Genomic DNA, 21,797 nt, shown 5'->3' with positions numbered 1-21,797 from the left:
TTACCCACAACTCTGAACTCAAATGGTGTCTTAATTAATCTTAGTTGAATCTAGCATGTTCGTGTGTGTGTGTGTGTGTGTGTGTGTGTGTGTGTGTGTGTGTGTGTGTGTGTGTGTGTGTGTGTGTGTGTAATGGCAGGGACACTCCCAGGCTGAGGGTGTGTATGACTTTGGGCCCAGGTTCCCAACCCTGGTCTTGGGGTTCCCTGGTGGTTTTTCTGCTCCCAGTACAACAGAGCAAACAATATTAGCTAATGAGCATCATCTCTAGCTGTGTTTGAGTACACTTCAATAAAATGTGCTGAAGGTTTGGGGGTTCTTAGAGGTGGAAATCTGTGACCTAGAGCTACAGTACACGTGGGCTCTGTGATTGCTATGTGTTTTAAGAAGGAGAGAGTCAAAGTGAAGTCAAGTGGAAGATTGGTGGAAAATGGTGGAAAATTGGTGGAAAATTTTCTCAGGAGACTTTGCTTTATTCCAGAACCAGGTTTGAGTATTCAAGCATAGATGGACATTTTGAGCACAGATTTCGTGTAGGAGAAACCCGTTAAACAACAACTTCAACAAAAAAAATGGGTTCGTAGAAAAAATGTAGAAGAAATATTTGTTTCACCTTATGCTTCATACCTCAGCACTCTCAGTCATGCTTTGTTCCATTTATACCACAGCAATTTGTCAAAGATTTCAGAAATCTTCTAGAAACCTTTTGCTTCCCATGTAGCATATAGTTTAATAAACACACTTTTTCTTCAGAATCTGTTTGACCTGAATGTAAATTAAGACTTAAAATGTCCTCTGAGTTTGTAGTTAGTACAGAAATGGCAAAATACTGTATTACAGAGAGCATTCAGAAAAACCTGTTATTTGCTGTCAGTTCTGTACTGTTATAAAAAACCAACAAATATATTTAACCTAAAATGACTAAGTTTGAGCTGACTATGCATTCATATAAAGGACCAAGGTGAAAGTACATTAAGCTTGGCTTTCCAGTCAGAAACAAATATACTGTAGTTTGTAATCCTTTCACCAAACACACAAAAAAGTCCAACATTTAAATGATGTATGTACCACTGATGCAAAGTGTGAGGTATAATGATAAATCATGTACCCGAGTTGGTCTTTGATGGCGAGTTAACATTAAAGCAGGAAGAAGATTCTATTTGAATATCTGTTTAATCATCATTGATTTTTAGATGCACTTTGATTTGCTCTTAACAAAACCATTTGCTTTGGGTTTTGGATAAAGCGACTACTGCTGAGTCTGCTTCAGTGTGGGTTTCTCCAATAAGGCCACTTAGAAAAGAGTGCACACTTTTGAAGCCCTAGATGAGAAACGGGACACCATGTGGCCTCGTGGGCCTTGTGGGCACAGTCATGACTGCGTGTGTGTGTGTGTGTGTGTGTGTGTGTGTGTGTGTGTGTGTGTGTGTGTGTGTGTGTGTGTGTGTGTGTGTGTGTGTGTGTGTGTGTGTGCTTGTGTTTGTGTGTGCTTGTGTCCGTGTGTGTGTGTGTGTGTGTACACGCTAGGTGGCGGTGTAGCATAGTTAAAACTAAGATTTACAAGCAGGGGAGAGTGAAACAGAGACGTCTCAGAGAGTTGAAAAGAAATAAAGAATCTTTTTTGCCTGGGGACAGAAATGATCACCTTGTCCTTGTTTGGCATGAAACGCTTCACGTATTGAATCACTGTCTGTGATCATCATGTAGTTCTGCTCCACCCTGTGCATTCTGTCATCTCTATATAATTATATAATTATAATCGTATATAATTTATAGCTTGCCCTAGTTTCTCTCTCTCTCTCTCTCTCTCTCTCTCTCTCTCTCTCTCTATATATATATATATCGTGTATATATATATACACATATATATATGTGTGTGTGTGTGTGTGTGTGTGTGTGTGTATTTATGTGTATATATGTATATATAGAATGTGTGCATTCTATCTATCTATCTATCTATCTATCTATCTATCTATCTATCTATCTATCTATCTATCTATCTATCTATCCATCCATCCATCTATCTATCCATCCATCCATCCATCCATCCACCCACCCACATTGGCCCCTGCAGTCTGATTAATGGAATAATTAAACTGATCATTGGAATCACAGCTACATTATTTTTCTAGGTTTACGGTTAGATCAAAACATTAGCAGACATTTTGTTCTGAGCACGTAGCCTACTGTCTTTCTCAGTGATCCGGTCTATAGCCTGATAAACACTAACCTCAGAAACAATACTGGATTTAAGGTTCAGCCTTTGGGTTTAGCTTTAATCTGGAAATCCAGCTATTTAAAGAGCCACATTAGCATTTTGTTTGCAGTCGCTTTTGGACGTCATAAACTATTTGAAAGTAAAACAATTAGTTCCCCCTAAATTTGTCGGCACATCCAATTAACTGGAAACTACTCGGGCGATATCATATTAAATAATAAATAATGTAATCAGGACATCAATCCCTTCTCCCCTCTCCCTCCCCTCCCTCTCTTTCCCTCCTTCTCGCTCTCACTCTTCTGCTCCCTCTTTCTCCCTCCCTTCCTCTTTCTCCCTCCATCCTCCTCTCTCTTCCCCCTTCCTCTCTCTCCCTCTCCCTTCCCCTCTCCTCTCATGTGCATTAGCAGGATTTAACAGAATATTAACATGGACAGAGGTGGACATACTCTTTAATCAACAGATCCTGACCAATCAGACTCATTAATTCAGTGTCTGTGGCAATGGAATTTATTTACATCAAAAAGTTTAGCATGAACCTGAATAACAGGAGTCAGAAAAGGTCAAATGAATTATGTAAAAGAACACGGTGTCATTTCTTTATTTGTACAAAAGTACACAAGGCTCCTGAAATGCAAATTTTCTCCTCATATACAGCATATGAAAAAATCCCAGAAGACCTCAAAGACACCGACTCGCATTTCAACCATTTTAAAAGTTAGCAAGACTTTTATCTTACTTTACTCTCTGGGTTTTGCCTTGGGGCCAAAATACCATCTGTGTCATGTGATTCATTCACATGTTGTCACTACAAAAGCTTAGCAACATCAACAAGAACAAAAACATTAGCTTTGTCTTTTGTATAGAATTCTGAACAACCGCAAGCAGACGTGCACCAATTCAGCGATCTGATGAGTAAAGAATTAGAGAAGCAACGAAGAAGCGTGAAGGAACTGGAGAGATCTCAGATGATACCCTGTGTTCACATGACACACTGTTCCCCGGACATGCGGTCTCTCTTTTAGAGAACCAAAAGGCACAATGAAGACACAGAGACTCGGCTAACCTAGGGTTACATTTGGTGACAACTTGACCCTGTTCGTAACCCAGAAGTGAAGCATGGTGGTGGTAGCATAGTGTCATGGGGAGCGGAACGGTTTAAAAAAACGTCTTCTAACAACGTTCGCATGACCCAGTCAAAGCTCAGACTGCAGACTGGTTAAAAATGTGAGGCAGGACTTAAAAAATGGCCTCCATCCAACAGGGCAGAATTTACATCAGCATCCAGATGTGCAAAAGTGAAATAAACGGAACCCCGGAAGTCCCGCACCTGTAAATACAGACAGCAGCGGTGCTACCAAGTATTCAGGAAGCGGGTCAGAAATTTCTTTGGCTTTTCTTTTTTTTTTAAATCAACTTTTGTGTAAATCAAATATGTCAATGAAGAAAACTAGGATTAAATAAAGAAACAAATGTTCTGTAAATTTCTTTCATCTGGATCTTCTTCATTTAATTTCTAACATCAAAGAAATACAAAGAAAAAAAAAAGCTTTCATAAAATCAGAAGAAGCCCTGCTTGCATAATTATAGGAACATATTAAACATTATTAACAAAATTCTTCATACAGTTTGATTATATTCAGTACATCAGCAATCCAGTAACAAGGACCGCTATCTAGTGTTTAATGCTTCTTATTTATTACATTTCTTTACCCTTTAATTTAATGCTAGCTTTTATATTTATGTAGACAGAGTTAATGAAGCAGACCACAGTGAACCTACACAATAAACCACAAGCGAATAATTAAAAGAAGGAAAATATTGTTTCTTATGAAAATGCTTATGTTTTTTTTTTCTACAGAACAACGTATTCACCAATACTGGATGTTACGGTATGGAAAAGGTTCGAGAAGGGAGCGAATACATTTGCAGGTTTTGTATATTCACATACGTCACAACATGAAAATCAGGAGCAGGATGTTACTGTCGATAAGAACAAAAAGTGCCAAAAGTTTTGGAAAGCAGGAGCAGGTCAAAGCTGACCACAACAGCTCTTCAGCTGGCAGCTTTAGCATGTGAATAGGAACATAAAGTTTGCCAGAGAAGAACTAATGTAGGTTAGCCAAGAGTCCCACAACACTGGATCCATCCTCGCCAGTCCGGAGTACTCGCCCGACCGACCGCCTGCCTGAGAGAGAGACAGAGAGAGAGAGAGAGAGAGAGAGAGAGAGTGAGAGAGAGAGAGAGATACCTTGGGTTAAATAATCTAAGCAACAATACTGTAGTGTTTACAAAAGGCTATTGATGAACGTGTGGTATCTACCACTCCCTTATCAGCTCCGTACAGCTGCCCGGGCATAAAGTTCAACAAACCAGCTATTGTCTGAGGAATGTCATCATTCACATCTGAACACGGGAATTCCACACACAATACGGACACCTGTGAACGTGACTCAGAGGAAACGTGACCATATTTGGAATTCACTGGGCTCCTCTTGTGTCCTTACTGGTTTAGTATTAAGGAGTTGAAGGCCATCGATTGCATCCAGTGACTACGTTCACTTATCATCGTACTATTAGGATTAGGAAATGATTACAGTATCTAGAGCGATGGATTCGATGTTACACGTTCCGTCAGGATCAACGTCCGTACATTGACTTCCGACGTCTCTCGCTCGGTTCGGTCTCGGTGACGTTTTCCGAGCGAATATTTCGTCCTGTGTTTTCTCTCGACATTCCAACACCCTTACGGGCGAGGGAAAGGTGTGTTCGCTATTGTTGGATCGGAGCGAGGCTTTGAAGTTGAACAAGAAGCAAAAGCTTCTGTAGGATGTAAGTTTTGTCAACACTGTGTAGTCCAACAGGAGTCCATGACTTTTCATCCTAAAACAAAGGCACAGCTCTGGGGACGTCTAGTGAGCCGATCTGGCTCTGGGAATGAAGAGGAGAACTGGATTAGCGTTGACGGATCGAGTTTTTGGGAGATGAGTGCAAGCTGATGAACACGGAGCCGTGATCGGCGAGTCGACAAATTGTTTTGGGGAAAGGTGCAAATCCAGGTGATCTCACAACCATCCAAAATTGGCTCTCCTACCTGGGTGGGAGGGGAAAACTCTTTATACACCATCAATCACAGTGACACTAGCCAATCGTGTGTGTGTGTGTGAGTGTGTGTGAGAGAGAGAGAGAGCTTGTGTACTCACAAAACAGCCTTTCCTTCGAGTGGACGTGAGGGAAGACGTGATTGGCTTCACGTGTCTTTTCAGGTGATTGCTCACGTATATGAGTTGAGGAGGCTCTCTCTCTCACTCTCACTCATTTACCACCGCTTATCCGAACTACCTCGGGTCACGGGGAGCCTGTGCCTACCTCAGGCGTCATCGGGCATTGAGGCAGGATACACCCTGGACGGAGTGCCAACCCATCACAGGGCACACACACACACACACTCATTCACTCACACACTCACACACTACGGACAATTTTCCAGAGATGCCAATCAACCTACCATGCATGTCTTTGGACCGGGGGAGGAAACCGGAGTACCCGGAGGAAACCCCCGAGGCACGGGGAGAACATGCAAACTCCACACACACAAGGCGGAGGTGGGAATCGAACCCCCAACCCTGGAGGTGTGAGGCGAACGTGCTAACCACTAAGCCATCGTGTCCCCAGTTTTTTCAAGTCTATAAATTCTAAAGCTGAACTAAATTCCTACATTATTATACTCTGAGGGAAAATTAGCACGTCCAAAGGAAACCAGCGATATTAACAACTGCTTAACTAATTCGTTGTCGTTTCCTTTTCCCTCCTCATAATTCGCGAGCCGCTCGGAGGTGAAAACTGGACTTGAGGAACACGCTGCATGCGTAATCGGTCACTGGCGAGTTTTTGCACTCACTTGGCCTATTTGATAAGTTTCATACATTTAAGCAACTGGGAATTTAATATTTAGTACATGATATTAAACTTTTCACAAAATACCCCTGGCAGGAATTTGGGTCTTCTTAAAAATTGTCTTCCCCAACCAAGCTGGTTATCCCTTACATGTAACCTAGAGGAAAAACGCCTTCTTAGATACCACTAAAAAAAAAAAGAATTGTTTCCAGACACTCAGTATGGCTTCTCGGTCCCATTAAGCACTTTCTTTCTAACTGCGCTTACAGGCACCCTAAATGGTTTCAAAGCACTGAACAGCTGGATTTAATACAGTGGAGAGAGAGAAAAAAATCAAGCAAACAAGGCTTTCAATGTCCCGTAATGAGTCTCTCCTTTCCTTCCGCGAACAGAGAGTTGCGAATGCCTGGAATTCTTCAGAATCCTTTAGCACATGTAATAAATTCCTCACACTCTCAGGCTGTTCGGCTCACGCGTCCCGTTCACTTCTTTCCTCTCAGCTTTCTGTCCTCTCAACTTTCTGCTCTTTGTATATTGTGTGCATTGTATTTAACGTGTAGAAAATGCATCATCATCTTCATCATCATCATCATCATCATCACCCGGAAATCCTTGTGAGCCTTCACCCTCGTTGTGCCAGAAAAAGGATTCTGGGAAAAAAAAACGGCCAGGTGTTAACCGTATATCGGCAAGAGTGCATCGTGGATTTTGATGCGTCACTCCTGCGAAAGCACATCCGTCACTGAAGACAAACCTGATCTGCTGAATCATATTACTCCCACAACCAGATCATTGCTAGATCTTTCTCATTCCCTTTCCCAACCTCACGGGGAGTAATCTCTGAGTCGTTTGCTTTACTTTCTGTTTTGTGTCCTCCTCCCTCCAACCCCCCCCCCCTTCCCCCAAGCACAGACATCAATAAGCAGGCAGACACAGGAACGCCACAGGACAAGATAAGGCCCTCTGCGTCAGCACGCCAACGTGCCTTTGTGCTTTTACTAAACAAGCAGCTTTCCAAAGAAGAAGCAGGCCTTCCTAACAGACCGGCTGCATCCTGATCGAGCTTTGAGTCATAAACGTTCCAGGCTGACTGAAGAGAAAGAAAGGCTTTTTATGACGCCGTTAACAAATAAATCGTGTCCGATCTCTTGATTATTCATAGCGCCAGAACTACGGTTAAACAACTACGATGCTATCGGCCGAACGTTCGGGGGCAACGAGATCGATCGAGAACGTCTGCATTAATTCAGTCACCGCTGAGCCTGTCACCGGTCAATCGATTGACATATCAGTTGTGGGTGCAACTCTGCAATGTGTGGAAGGAAAAAAGGAAACTTTAAGGTCAGCCGGATAAATCCAAAACCACCCTTCTTTCATCTCATATCCTCCTAAAGGCATTTAAAATAAATACACACGGTACAGCGTCTCGTTAAAAGACAAGACGTGAACTGGCCACACCCTGAACTGTGGCCTCGTGGCACCGCTCCCGAAAAGAATCAGGCGAACGAGCGAACGATGCCGCAAGGGAGAAGGATTCGAGGCGGGCCGAGATGTTTCAATCAATCACTGCAGTTCAAGGAAGGACACAATCTCATGATGATTCAGATCGACGACATGACAAGAACTCCCGACTACTCGAGGAAGGATGTGCAAATGTCCTGGCAAGATTACAGTCAATTCATTTAGCTGGAAAGACAACATCCTGTCGAGTCGAGAAAGGTGGCGCTTAACGTCGGTACGCGTTCTCTGTTCTGTCAAACCATAATCATGCTCACAAACGACAACACAAACCAATTACTCGGAAGACACTCCTTTAATCTGTCTTAAATTAAATACATTTAACTACTTACTCAGACCAGTTTATCAATTACAACCTTCGTTTCCAAGCCTGTGGGTTATTAAGCGCTGCGCCATGTGTTCCTAATTTGCCTCGCTACACAAGCTAACATACAGTTCAGGGTGGGGCAACTGGTGACCAGAATCAGTAGAGTTACTGGAAAGTAGGGCGGAAGACCGTCAACTAAGTAGCGCTAATCTAACAGCATGACCGGGATGTTTATTGTCTATAGGAAGTCGATTTTACACCCAACACCCACGCCTAATCAGGTGCACGTATGACTTCTACTTAATACTCAACTCAACAGGAAAGTCCCTCATGAACATTCCGGTGTGTTTCATGGAACAATTTTGCAACGGAGATGCAGCTGAAACGGATCAGGGTGTGGTCTTGATCAAAGATTTTCATCCTCACATTTAATTTAAGGCCTTGACGAAATCCAGGTTTGGATTTCCTTAAGAAATTTGCGAAGAACATCTTTGATTCCCAGCATCTCATCGTGTGACGTGGCGATGAGCTGGACAAAAAGACAAAAAGTGGTATGGAGAATATGGAGAATATGGAGAAGGAAGTTTCAAAAGTATATTTATTAAGAGTATTCTACCCACTTATGTACAGCCAGTGTATCTTAAATCTGTCAGGGTTCAGAGAAGGTCGTGTAAGTTGAAAATACCGTTCGAGGTTTGGGTTTATTCGACCCCATCGTCAGTAGACGACATTTTCCAGACTGTGCTGCAGCTTTAGCACAGAACTGAAAGCGAGCCACTGACAAAATGGCATTCCTCCTCCTCCTCCTCCTCCTCCTCCTTCTCTTAGCTAACTGCTAGATGGAGAGAATTACATAAGGACACACTCTGTCCATGCCTCTAATCCAAATCAGGAAAACACTGCAAAGCACACACACACACACACACACACACACACACACACACACACACACAGACAGGCAACCGAGCAGCAATAACGTTACACAAATACTGTTAGGTTTATTTGTACCAACTAAGTTTGCCTTCCTATCATCAGGTTCTGCTTGGTCATGACTCCATTGGTATCACATTACACATTGATCTGAGTTACCAGTTGCTTAATATGTAGTTTGACCTCGGTGTTATCTGAACTAGACTGACTTCAGGAAGGTGAATAGAGTTAGAATAGAGTTTTGCACTGTCTATTCTACTGATCAGCCTTTTTTTATTCCACCCTAACTTTGGACACTCTGTCACAACATGAGTCATATATATGATAAGATCACCAGCAGCAAAGAATCAAGCTTTAATCATGGTGATAAAACTAATCCTGACCCTTTTTTTTTTTTTTTGTCTTTAATAAAATCTATCTTAACCAACGCCCCACCTCGAGCGAGTCGATTCAGAGTCGATTCAGAGTCGAATCGTTTCCTAGCTTTTTTTCCCCCTAACGCACCACGATTCGGCACAGAACAGACACAGGATGAGATGAGAGTTAAAAGAATTAAAGTTTTAGTCTCACCTCGGTAAGGAGAAAAGCGATTCTGGGTCTTTTTCTAGGCGTCTCTCACTCGGCCGGCGTCTCCGATCAGCTGGCGAGAAGTGACGCGATTTGTAACAGCTGGCTGCTGCGGCTCCAACGTCAAAGGTTACGGATGACGACCGAGTTCCGTAGCTGCAACTCTAGCGAATAGCAAGCAAGGAAAGGGGCGGGGATAACCTCCGCTAGCCAATAGGAATATCTGCTTTTTTTTACCGACGGATCACATTATAACCAATGAGACGCGTGTGAAAGTTTCCGAACGCGAAAGTTCTTTTGGGTGAGGCTTCAAAACCTTGAGAAATAACAACGATTAAAGGTGCAATAGTCACATCGATCAGTTTACGTTTCTTAAAAATACAAATAACGTTCCAATTATGTTCAAATAATACAAAATGGGATGTTGTAGCCAAGGTGTTGGATTACTGACCGGAAGGTCATAGGTTCGAATTCCAGGTCTAACAAGGTGTCACCTGTGGGCCCCTTAGAATGGCCCTTAATAACCCTTAATTGCTCATGTATAAATTGTAAGTCACTCTGGATAAGGGAAGCTAGCTAAAGTCTCATCACCTTGCCAGGGATTGATCTGCGTGGTCAGCAAGTGTCATATGGGATTGTTGTGTACAGACCCACCCGGAGACTGTCGTGCTTTCTTTTGAACCAATGTTGTGTCAGTCAGCTGTATGATCTGGTCTTTATCAGCAATCAGGTCTGAGCTGAACTCAGAGTTTATGATGACCCATTAGTTCACATTAGTTGATATTAGATCATATTAGTAGCTTAGTTAAAAACTAGTATCGTATTTAAAGGAAGGTAAGTTTTACAGCTTTACTTCGACTTTTTTTATAATTATATTTTTGCAGAACCGCATTGTTGAAAAGTTTCCAACTGTAGCTCACTTATGGGGTTTGTGGTCAGATCAGATTGGTATTAAATGCTGGATTATTGTGCCAACTGGCAAAGCGTCATTGTGCAGGCTTGAGCTGTATTAACAGCATTAAAACTCTCTCAGGTTGCTGTGTGTATAGTTTGATTCATCAGTTTCCTCTGACCTTCCAAAAACAATATGCCAGACAATAGATCATCCAAGATAAATTGTGTGTGTGTGTGTGTGTGTGTGTGTGTGTGTGTGTGTGTGTGTGTGTGTGTGTGTGTGTGTGTGTGTGTGTGTGTCCATGATGATCTGTAAATGGACTTCCAGGGTGTATTTCTGCCTCATGACTGATATTCTTATGATATGACCCACTGTAACCCTGACCAGGATAAAGTGATTTCTGAACACGTGAAATGTTCATTTAATTTTTCATATCTAATACCAGTAAATTTAGCTTCCATGTTATTTGTTATGTCAAAGGGGATAATTTAATATCGTAGACTTATCTATAAAGCATGTAGGTACCAACTAGTGTTTAAAAGCTATGTATAGTCAAGTTATAACTTAAAATGTTTTAAAATATGAATTGTGTCAAACTCCCATGACATCTGTGTCTCATGTGTTTGCTCTTGCTCCAGGTGTCTGAACTTTGCACATGTAATCAAGAAGGCTGGATTGGGGACATCCCTATCCAGAACTGTTTGGAGATATATTTAGCCTGTCCCTTTGCCTTGGATTCCCTGCATCTATGTCTCTCTCCCTCTGGCTCTGACTTATTTGTCAGCAGTGGACACTTCATATAGGGGCTGAGTTTAGACATAATCACATTTCTGGCTAGTATAAACTAATACACTGCACACAAAGTGGAAACATGACGATAATATACAACTCATCTGATAGAAATATGGAAATATTTATTTCAAAAATTTTCATTACCAAGACTTTGTAGCACTCATATAATCCTTTGGCACTACAGCTTCAAAAACACAGATTAAACTGATTATGTCCGGTGTCGTGTCCGTGATATGTCTTCTGTCATTTTCTTTGATATTTTCCTGCTTACTTTATGGGTTAATGTGGTCTGTGTGCCTAACTGTAACCTTTATAACTGTTGCTAAATTTGTCTCCCTGGCACAAGTTACATTCCAGTGATGCTCTTGAACGGATGGCTCTGTTCTAAGTATAGGCTCAGTTTCTGACCCATAATCAGGTGTTATGTCAATAAGCTTATCGGCATTCTTCACAAAAAGAAATTTCACTTGTCTGACAGAATATGTATTAATTTGGGTCTGTGAATTGCCCAAATTGAGGTGTATAATGAAAGGGAGATTTTATATAAGCCCATTTAAATGTGCTTGAACATCCATAGCACAGCACTGTACTGATATTAAGTACCATACTGAGCACAACAACACACTGTATGGACTGCACAGACTTACACCAAATACACACACTTCCAATATACACACACTTCTAATTTATACTTTTATAATATGTCTTTTGTGTATTGTCTTGTATTTTTTGTTTGCACTGTCTTTTGTCCTGCACTGTCTTTTTGTCTTGTCTCACACTGTGTACACCAGGTCACACAGATGCATTTTATGTATCTAGGACTAAGTCCTTATAACTCTGTCTTTGTTTTATGTAGCACCATGATCCTGGAAAAACGTTGTCTCATTTCACTGTGTACTGCAACAGCTCTAAATGGTGTAAATGACAATAAAAGCTTCTTGACTATTGACTATTGACTTGACTTGTTAATGGCTGTGGATGTAGATGTTTCCTGTATATTATTATTTTATTTTATTTTATTTTATTTTATTTTTCAGCATTGTGTATATTTTTCCAGACTAAACGCTTTAAGGTTTCTCACTCTAGATGCGTTGTTGTCATGCAGTCAGTTTATTTTATAGTTTACAGTTTTACCTCCTCGTCTAAATTACTTTATGTAGATTCAAGTTGTTTGCGCCCGATGAATGAGTCGGCGCATGCGCACACCGTCCGGTGTATATCCGTTCTGCAGAATAGCGATGTGGGCGGGGCTTGTTTCCATGGTGTTTCATTTATAAACACACTTCTGACCTATCAGTTCACCTCCAGTTCTAAATCTGAACATTTCAAAATGATTGTTTTATAGCTCTGAAGTTTTTAGCTCCTAGAGTGCACTATATTTACACAAGTATAGTGTAGATTATGATTGTGCAAACCTTTCTTAGTTAGTTTTACGTTTAGTTTCTTCGGAGAAAATATAAATAATGAGGTGACATACTGATCTGAGGACAGTGTGTACTATGGCAACGTTAATGGGGAAACTGCGTGATCCCAGGGATGGGATTCAATCAAGCAGGAGAGGAGATGATCACAATACACCTTCCTCTGGTTCTGCTGGGAAAGAAGGGAAGAAGAAAAAGAAAAGAAACACGATTAAAGAGAAAAACAAACCTATCTGTGAGCTGAAGAAACGAGGACATCCAAGCACACCTTCCCATTCTGATGACTCAGGTACTTTCTTATTTATGTTCGCTTTTCATATCTATACAGGACACTAATATAGATATTATAGTTTATTAGAAAGCTTGGAGGCTGATATAAATAATTGAATATGAATTTTGTATAAATGTCACTTTTTATGGCGTACTCAATACATCTAATACATGTAATACATTTAATATGTTAACTTTTTTTTGTTAGATTAATTCTTTTAAACATGACTTTCAAAGTTAAAGTTTGTTAGTTATTTGTTTGTTTGTTTGTTTGTTTTTGAAAAGAAGCACTGTCAATTAACATTTTTAAAATCTCTAATCTCAAAATCTCTATAATACAGATTTTGTGTACATTATGGAGTAGGATTCCCAGGCAAAAGTAGATGATTTCAGAGCAGTCGAACTCTTGCGCCTTCTTGTTCTAGACTCGTTTTCAATCCTTGCTATTGGAAAATGGTAAATAAAAATATGTTTAATTTCCTAGAGATATTTTGCATCACATGACATTGTAATATCAACTACTACTACTACTACTACTACTACTACTACTACTACTACTAATACTACTACTACTACTACTAAAACTACTACTCCTATTGCAACTACTTCTAATAATAATAATAATAATTATTATTATTATTAGTATAATGACTGGGGGGGGGGGCACGGTGGCTTAATGGTTAGCACGTTCACCTCACACCTCCAGGGTCGGGTTCGATTCCCGCCTCTGCCTTGTGTGTGTGGAGTTTGCATGGTACTCCCCGTGCCTCGGGGGCTTCCTCCGGGTACTCCGGTTTCCTCCCCTAGTCCAAAGTATAATGTATAATGACTGTTGTGACCAGAAGGCTTCATGCTGGTATGGCCACCTTTTAGCTCCGCCCACATTTGTAGGTCTACAATGTTATATTTTAACTTTATTTTTAATTTTCTGTGGATTAATTTGCTTAATCATCCAATTAGCATTTTTTTATGTTAGTTTTTAACCTCAGGATTGGATATTTTTGGTGAGCAGACCATTCTCAACCAAGATATCTACTATTGCACTAATCATATCATATCATATCATATCATATCATATCATATCATATCATATCATATATCATATCATATCATATTGTCATTGGTCCTGTGGTGGTGTCTTTCAATTGGTTGTTATTGGCAGAGAGGTGCAGAAAATTAGGCGTAGCAACAGATAACAGTAGCGAGCAAGTTGTTATGTGTAGTGAAGCTACAATGTACAATGTAGCTCCAATAAGCTTCAACAGTCAATTGATTTTGACTCCCAAGATGCCCTTTGATATCACTGTTTCCTTCTGGTAGTTGTCACACCTTGAATGTAAAGATTACAAGGTACATCACAAACTTGGAGCACGTTCAATTTAGCAAAAAAGAAAATAAAAAATCTAGGAAAGACTAAATGCTCAGCATTTCAGTGCCACATGTTACACCTCCAGGATATGGGAAACCTCATTCCTTTATGGCAGTACTGCTGAGAACCAATTGGGCTTGAAGGCAAAGATCACTTAACATTTAATCCCATCATGTTTCACCATACAGTGTATAGGTTAGCTCTTTGTAAAAGAAGATTAAGCTGAAATCCATCTGCCTTGGTTTATTGTTTTGGTGTGCTGCAGAGAAACCCCAGACACAGCAATCAACCAACACTGAGCAGAGCAGTGACCTGAAGCACGCCAAAGGCCAAGGTGATGAGAAGAGTGCAAGAAAATCCCGTAAAGCCAAAACAAAACAGCCGGCAGTGGAGAAAACCCCAGCTTCAGATAAAGAGTATAGAATGGATGCGGGCAGCCAAATACAGGAAAGTCTAAGGTGGGAAGGGGTTCTGGATGATCCGGTTGCTGAAGCAGATCGGCTGGAGTTGTACAAAGCTAACCGGCGCAAACGCTACATGGCATTCAAACAGACACTTTTAGAAAATTCCAAGGTGGCTTTCGGTTCTGAGTCAGATGGGAGTAAACTTGGTAGAGCATGTAAAGCTGGTTCAGCAACCATTATGTAGAAGTCAGTGTTGGTTTCATTTGTTATGTGTTCTCACCGTTTTTTTTAACATATATACAGTATGTATTCTTTTTTTTTGTAGACCATCAATGTAATGTATTCGTTGCTTCAAACTGCCTTGCCAATTTAGCTATGTCATTATGCTCCTGAAGAAAAACACATAAAAACATAAGAGAGCCGTTCCACAAGATGCATTTATCTTCTCCACCAGGCAGACTGCAACATTCTCAGAGCGATCACATGACTTTAAACACATTACATCTAGTACCCTGGGGCCAAGGGATCACTGTTAGCCATGCCGGTTCATTTGAGTGGGAGACGTTCTCATATATTCTCTCTTCCCTGTCTATCACAATTATATATTATGTGACAGAAGATAAATAGCTTTTACTCCAGGTGTGTTGGACTTCCCGGGGACACAACGTGAGCGGCAGTGCTTCAGGAACTGCTTCACACGCTTCAGAGAAATCCTTCACACTTCCTGGTTAGTAGCTGTTATATGATAGAACTGTGCGCTGTGAGGAATTTGCCAAACTAGTGAGAAAAATAAGATGCAACATCTACTGGTCTTGGCACTCCTGAAACATCCACCAAGAGTTCGTTCCCATTTGGGAAACAGTAGAATTTTATACATCGTTGAAAATGTACCTCAAATAAACCATCTAATAAACGTCTCATTACAGAAAGCATCTTATAGAAAGATATTTTTCTTATATACTTTCTCATTTTTACATAAAGCACTGCTCCACTCAATAATACATTACTTTCTAGACAGGTATTTGGACATCATCGTTTTCGGCTTGATACAGAACCATCTTTGTTGAGCTTAATGTGTTTTCTGTGTCACGTCTTTGTGGGTTTTCCTCCAGGTTCACCAGTTTCCTCTCACCTTCTCTCAGACACCGTCCTTTCTAGGTATTACTAAGCGTAGAATTGTGCTCGTGCCCTGTGCTGGAGTCTCTGGTCTACCATTCAGGGTGTATTTTTTACTTCATAGCATAAACCATGAAACTGAACATCATGAAGATGAACGATCGAACAAATGAATGGAACCACTTCAATTTTAAAAGGTGTTTTAGGAATGATGTAGCCTCAGAGCCTGTGTGTGCTACGCTAGCTAGCACTAGTAAATATTAGCACTAAACAAAATCTGATTCTTCTGGTGATTTGGAATTCTGGGAATGTCTATGCAAATCAATATTCTTACATTGAAATTCCACCTATGTGTCCTTATCTTCGAGCTAGTTTACTAGCCAAATGTTATCCATGTAGCTGTGTGCTAATGATTTAATACAGTAAAAGCTATAAAGTAGCAGCTAGCAATTCTTCATGCATCGTCCCAACTGTTTTACTTACGACTCTGTTTTTGTGTGACAATCCCAAGGTATCTATTCATTTTTTCCCTCTTTCTATTTTCTGTAATAGTCTGGACATAACCATAGTGTACCATCTTCTATACTGAGACTATCCTTAATATTTGCTCAGACATTACTAGAGGCTGCACTTGCATTACTAGAGGCTTCACTCATTAACGAAAATCTCGTCAAAATATCCCTGTGTCTGCGTCAATTCAAACTCAAATTCAAATAAGCCCTGGTGAGCTCAGAGGTGAGATTTTAATATTCATGAAAACCATCAAAGACATGAGGACATCATACCCTGAGCTACACTTACACTACCCAGTGACTTCAGAAGTGCAGGTGAAGATGTTCATGGAGTATTTAGGCATTTTTCCAATCACAAAGCTTTCTATAACCATCTTTTGTAATTCATCTGCTTAAATGTCTTGTATATTATGAGATGCTTTTCGGCTCACCGTACCTGTACAGAGTGGGTATTTGAGCTGTTGTAGCCTTCCTGTCAGCTCAGTCATGTCTAATGATCCTCCACTTCACACTAAAAGAGATAAGGCAATAGAGGTTTTATACGGTTTATCTTTACTGTGCTTGCGTGACAAATAGAGATCACACTTAAGCCAACACCTTTCATATAAATATGTACTTCAAGTTCTCACCTCCTGCATGAATCGACGTGTGAGCCATGTTTGTATCTGCATGTTTTTCAGACTTTTAGCTAATACAAGAGACTGTGCAGGATTTGTTTACACCGTATATCAGTTTATGTTTTTAAAAAAAAGGAAATTTTATTTCAATACGAAATCTAAAAGTGGAAGTTTCTGACGTGTTAAACTTTTTCCTCATGGCTACAGTAAACTGCTTGCAGGTTTATGATACACAATTGCATGTAATAAAAGTTGTATTATATACTGGCTCATCAAATTGAAGCATTGAGAAGAAAAGAAAATTGGTTAAAAATTTAATTTAGTTCATTTCTCTATTTAGTTCATAGTTCATAATTCTTTAATGCGTGGACTGTAATAATGTGTAGTTCCTCTACTTGACACTAGAGGGCTCTTATCATCTCTTTTTTTTTACTGTCTCAATAACAGATGATAACAGATAACAAAATACAATGTAATTTTATTCAAATCTTAAAATAGTAACATAACTTCTCAAGATTTCTAGTAAAAAAGGATTTGATACGGTGCCAAAACATTCTAGGCAAAGATGCACACCTCTAACTTTAGGGAAATAAATGAGATAATACAAGTTTTTAAGCATTTCTCGGTATGTATAGTGTTATACAAGTACTGTCCATTTTATTAGAAACACCTGCATACCTGCACGCTTACGTAGCAGCAAAACAATTGTTATGACCTTTAGTCTTTTGAAGATACAGATTACAAACTTCAGTAAATGTTCACATCAAACTGGAGGGAAAAAATGTAGTGCCAAATCTTTTATTTTTTTTTTTTTTTTTTTTTTTTTTTTTGGTATATCAGAAAGTTTACACAGAAAACAAAAATTCAGTACAAGTTATTTTTAAAATAAAATACAGGTTTGATAACACATAGAATTGTCTGTATAACCTCCTTTCAAACTTTACAAACTTTTTTCAAAATGAGACAAATTATGTATGCCTGTAGTTTGACCCTTGCTATGTTTCATGATAGAATACATGTATTAAGAATAAAGAATTTTACACACTTCTGTGTGTCCTGTCTCTTTTTACTTCACATAACACCTTTCAATATTAAATATATTAATATATTTTATTATATATTATATATTATATTATTTATATATATATATATATATATATATATATATATATATATATATATATATATATATATATATATATATATATATATATATATATCACATAAATCTATGGTAAAGCATTAAGAGTGTATTAAATCTTTTTATTTTATATACGGTGATGTAATTGATGAAGTCGCAGTAGTGACCACTAGGGAGCAGTCTATCCCTGTCCATGGTGCTGAATGAACAGGACAGGGACATCCTTTCTAAACCCCCCCCCCCCCCCCCCCAAAAAAAAAAAAAAAAGAAGTAATCTAATAACAATTTGGGTCTATATTCATCATAGGATCTGCTCTCTAGACTTAATCCTCCTTATCCTTCCGCGAATCAACAGCTGTTCGGCTTGGAAAGTGAAAACCGACTCGACCCAGTTCAGCAGCTTCTTGTACACGGTGAGTTCAGTTCAGATCACATCGGATCACATCGCCCTGGTTTGTGCCTCCAGCTCATTGGCTAAATGAATGTTTGATGTCGGACAGCATGGCAGAGAGCATCTCCCCTGATTAACCTTCCCTGCCCGGGTGGTGACGCAAGAGCGAGCCGTCTTTCACCTTTCATCCTCCTGATCGTGAGTAACATCGGTTACGCGCTTTGTAAAATTACACACAGATGTTGTTCAGATGTTGTAAACGGTCTGATCGATAGATTATTGCACTAGTTCTGGTTGTTGTGTAAACTTTAGATCAACTCGGCTTGCTGCAAAGCGGTGCCGTGTTTGAGATTACATCATCATCATCATCCACCTCAGTTACGCACTCGCTGTATCCTGCAGCATCGTCAAACGTGAGAAATGTCAGTTCGGAGGTCTCAACTACGTCATCATTAAGGTTTCAAACCTCAATTCCTTTCACGTGTCTGTCTAAAGAAAGTGGCCTGAGGACAAAAAGGTCAGATAGTGATGTTTACTAATGACTGATGTGCTTGCGCACTTCATATTCTTCTCATCTCTAAGCTGGTCCCGGATGTAAACGTTTACGGGAAATTTCACATTGTCTGAGCAGAATAAAGCAACCTGATACCACAAGATACCACATGGGTGAAAGTGCTGCAAACTGATCATGACCAGTTAATTGCAACCAACTCGAACGTGCATGTAGTTTATGCTATTGTATAGGAATTCCCCTTAGAGGATTAATGATGCATTGCACCATGAGACCATCCTGATGATCCAGCTGGTTCTGAGCAGCTGCTAAAACACAGGTCAAACTGGTCAAACTGGAAGTACAACTTTGCCAACTGGTTGGGTATTTTCCAGCTTTGTAATTATTAACTGGCTCCTAATTTCCTAATTGGCATCATTTTGTGTTACTTTCTCATAAATTATTATGTCAGTCCATAAAAGTTAGATTTTCCTGTGTTGCTGTGGACAGACTAGCAAAAGTTCTCACCGGGGCAGGATCCAACACTGCCCTGAAGCTAAAACTACAACGTTTTTTAAAATTGTTTAAAATTGTGCTATATTTATATAAAATTGTGCTATATTTTTGTTTTTTAAGGACAAACATTATAATTTCTTGTTTAGGAGATAAATTAAAATTGTAAAGAGTTTAAGTTCTAAAATCTACACACAACTGTCACATAATCACAATCACATAATCACATAATCACAATAAATAAGCCTCTTACATTTAAGGCACTTGTTTCATCCATTAAAAAAACCTTACCTGTTATTTTGCTTAGAACCCAAAGAGTAAGGTTCATTGCATGGCAGAAGAATGTTTATACTGAATATTATTAATCATATACTCAACAACACTGGATACTGATTTATAAGTACTACTGAATTTGTATCAAAGTAAAGATACTATACTATAATACAATACTTAGAGGAAAGATACTGTACTAGAATAAAATATAATGTACTAATATTAAATATACAATAGTAAATTTAAAGATGCTATTTTACATTCATCTTTGTATGAAGCATGAGACTGTATTATATCTATTTTTATATTTCAGTCAAATTATAGCATGTTGATTTTGCCAGCAATTCAGAAAAACCCAAGGGTAAGAGCCCTAGACTCGTTGCTCGTACATGTGGTTACTGTGTCTTACACAAAGATCAGAGAATACTCAGTACAGTTCCTCACCACTTCACACTAGCAGGCATAAAATTCCTGCGTCATACAGAAGATTGAAACCAGGACTGATTGTGGTTTGCTTGATGATAGATCCTTATTGTCAAATACATATATTTACATACAGTATATCTGTATTTTGTCCTTTTTTGCTCGATTTAGGACACGTGTTGTGTCCATGGATACCAGCACCCTCAGCCAACAGGTAGAGAGCATCGAGCGGAACATCAAATTCTTGCAAAAGGAGCATCAGGTCCTATTGACTGGCTTGCGACTGGAGATCCGTCACCTGAAGAAGAGATGTAACGGTGTGTCATGTTCACTTGTATCACTCACTGTCTGTAAGCTGACTAGGTCTGCTTTAGCTAAAATAGAAATGCTGCATGAAGATCTGGATGTACATTAGTTTGGAGGGTGTTAAATGAACGAATGAATTTTCTAATCTCTCTTTGTAGATCTGAGTTGTGAACTGAGCAAAAGTTCTCCTGTGAGAAACAGAGACGGTAATGGAGCTATTTTAACAACCCTTCATATACACATCTATCTATCTATCTATCTATCTATCTATCTATCTATCTATCTATCTATCTATCTATCTATCTATCTATCTATCTATCTATCTATCATGTTTTGGTCAATGTTCTTATTAATATTTCAATAACAATATGTTTATTACGTTTTCAAACACTGCAGTAATACTGTACAACTCTCTGTGTTAATCAGACATAGCAGCTGAGGAGGAATTACTGCAGGCTCGGTTATTACAGACAGAGCATCATCTCACCGAACAGGTGTGCTATCAGGGGGAGCTAAAAGCCAAGCTGCGACACAAAGGGGAGCAAGCGAGCGCTCTGCAGGTGCGACTGCGCGATGAGGAGCGGCGCTTTTTGGAGGAGCTAAAAAGACGCAGCCATAAGATCACGGCACTTAGCCGTGATCTCCGGAAGCAGACAGACATCGCTGCCCAGCTCACGTTCCAACTCCACTCAGCACGCTTCAGCCTCTATCATCAAGCAGAGGAAGAAGGTGAGGAAGAGGAAGGTGAAAGAGACAAGAAGGTAAGCAAAGGAAAAATTGTGTGCACCAAAAATTAAGCAGAATTATGTCATGAGATTCATTGGTATTTAGTCATTCTGTGAATTTTACAGGGTCCGGGCTGTTTGTCAAGTTCTCCGCAGGTCTCAACAGCCAGAGCAGACGCCAGACATCGTAACCACTATTCAGCAAGATTGAGAAGGTCAGAGCGAGTTAGGGAATGTGTGCCACAGGAGCGTGTACTGAGGCCGGAGAAGCCCCGCCCAATGCCTGACCCTGCCCTATTCCTGTATCCCTTCCCACAGAGGCTCCTCCCACCACACATATCCTTGGGAGGGCACTGTAGGGAAGGCGATTCACAAAGGCGGATGGGTAGACTACGGACCCGAGCAGTGAGAGAGGATACCGGACCAGAGACTACAGATTTATAGTGCAACAGTGAGATAAAGCCTGATCAGTTACACTTTAGTTCAGTTGCATAGTCTTCTACTGGTTTAGCCAACTGATAAAGCTCATATGGAACAACCTAGCGAATTATTTCTTACCGCACCTTTTCTCACACATTTGAGCAGTGGCGGTTCTCGCACAGGCGCAGGTATGTCTGAGCTCTAACATTTATATCGTCAAATCTTAATCTACACAGTCATCAATCTCAGCTCCATGCATTTTGAAATACAAATCACCTCTTTTTA

General features: G+C 39.9%; 2 protein-coding genes and 1 long non-coding RNA gene across 3 annotated transcripts in view; 2 read left to right on the top strand and 1 right to left on the bottom strand.

The window, feature by feature from the left end:
* Positions 1-2,709: 2,709 nt before the first annotated feature.
* Positions 2,710-9,574, bottom strand: LOC113662484. The gene is made up of 2 exons (XR_007139035.1): positions 9,438-9,574; positions 2,710-4,403 (listed from the first exon to the last, which is right to left on the bottom strand). It is a non-coding gene; the product is annotated as an uncharacterized LOC113662484 (long non-coding RNA).
* A 2,812-nt stretch (positions 9,575-12,386) lies between these two features.
* Positions 12,387-15,517, top strand: c21h17orf97 (chromosome 21 C17orf97 homolog). The gene is made up of 2 exons (XM_027177222.2): positions 12,387-12,831; positions 14,447-15,517. The coding sequence occupies exons 1-2, from the start codon at positions 12,621-12,623 to the stop codon at positions 14,827-14,829; spliced, it is 594 nt and encodes a 197-aa protein (XP_027033023.1). The 5' UTR covers positions 12,387-12,620; the 3' UTR covers positions 14,830-15,517.
* A 2,722-nt stretch (positions 15,518-18,239) lies between these two features.
* The window catches only part of ccdc92bb (coiled-coil domain containing 92Bb), a 4,903-nt gene continuing 1,345 nt past the window's right edge, over positions 18,240-21,797 (top strand). The window contains 7 exon segments of the mRNA XM_047805346.1: positions 18,240-18,492; positions 18,495-18,560; positions 20,233-20,243; positions 20,245-20,378; positions 20,526-20,573; positions 20,794-21,128; positions 21,219-21,797. The exon segment at positions 21,219-21,797 is cut by the window's right edge and continues 1,345 nt beyond it. Of these exon segments, the coding sequence (XP_047661302.1) occupies positions 18,454-18,492; positions 18,495-18,560; positions 20,233-20,243; positions 20,245-20,378; positions 20,526-20,573; positions 20,794-21,128; positions 21,219-21,536 (951 nt within the window). The 5' untranslated portion in view covers positions 18,240-18,453 and the 3' untranslated portion in view covers positions 21,537-21,797.

Source organism: Tachysurus fulvidraco, chromosome 21 (assembly GCF_022655615.1).
Source record: "Tachysurus fulvidraco isolate hzauxx_2018 chromosome 21, HZAU_PFXX_2.0, whole genome shotgun sequence".
In the NCBI taxonomy this organism is placed as follows: domain Eukaryota; kingdom Metazoa; phylum Chordata; class Actinopteri; order Siluriformes; family Bagridae; genus Tachysurus; species Tachysurus fulvidraco.
Note: the sequence above shows the minus strand (reverse complement) of the source record. Positions and strands in the feature narration are given on the sequence as shown.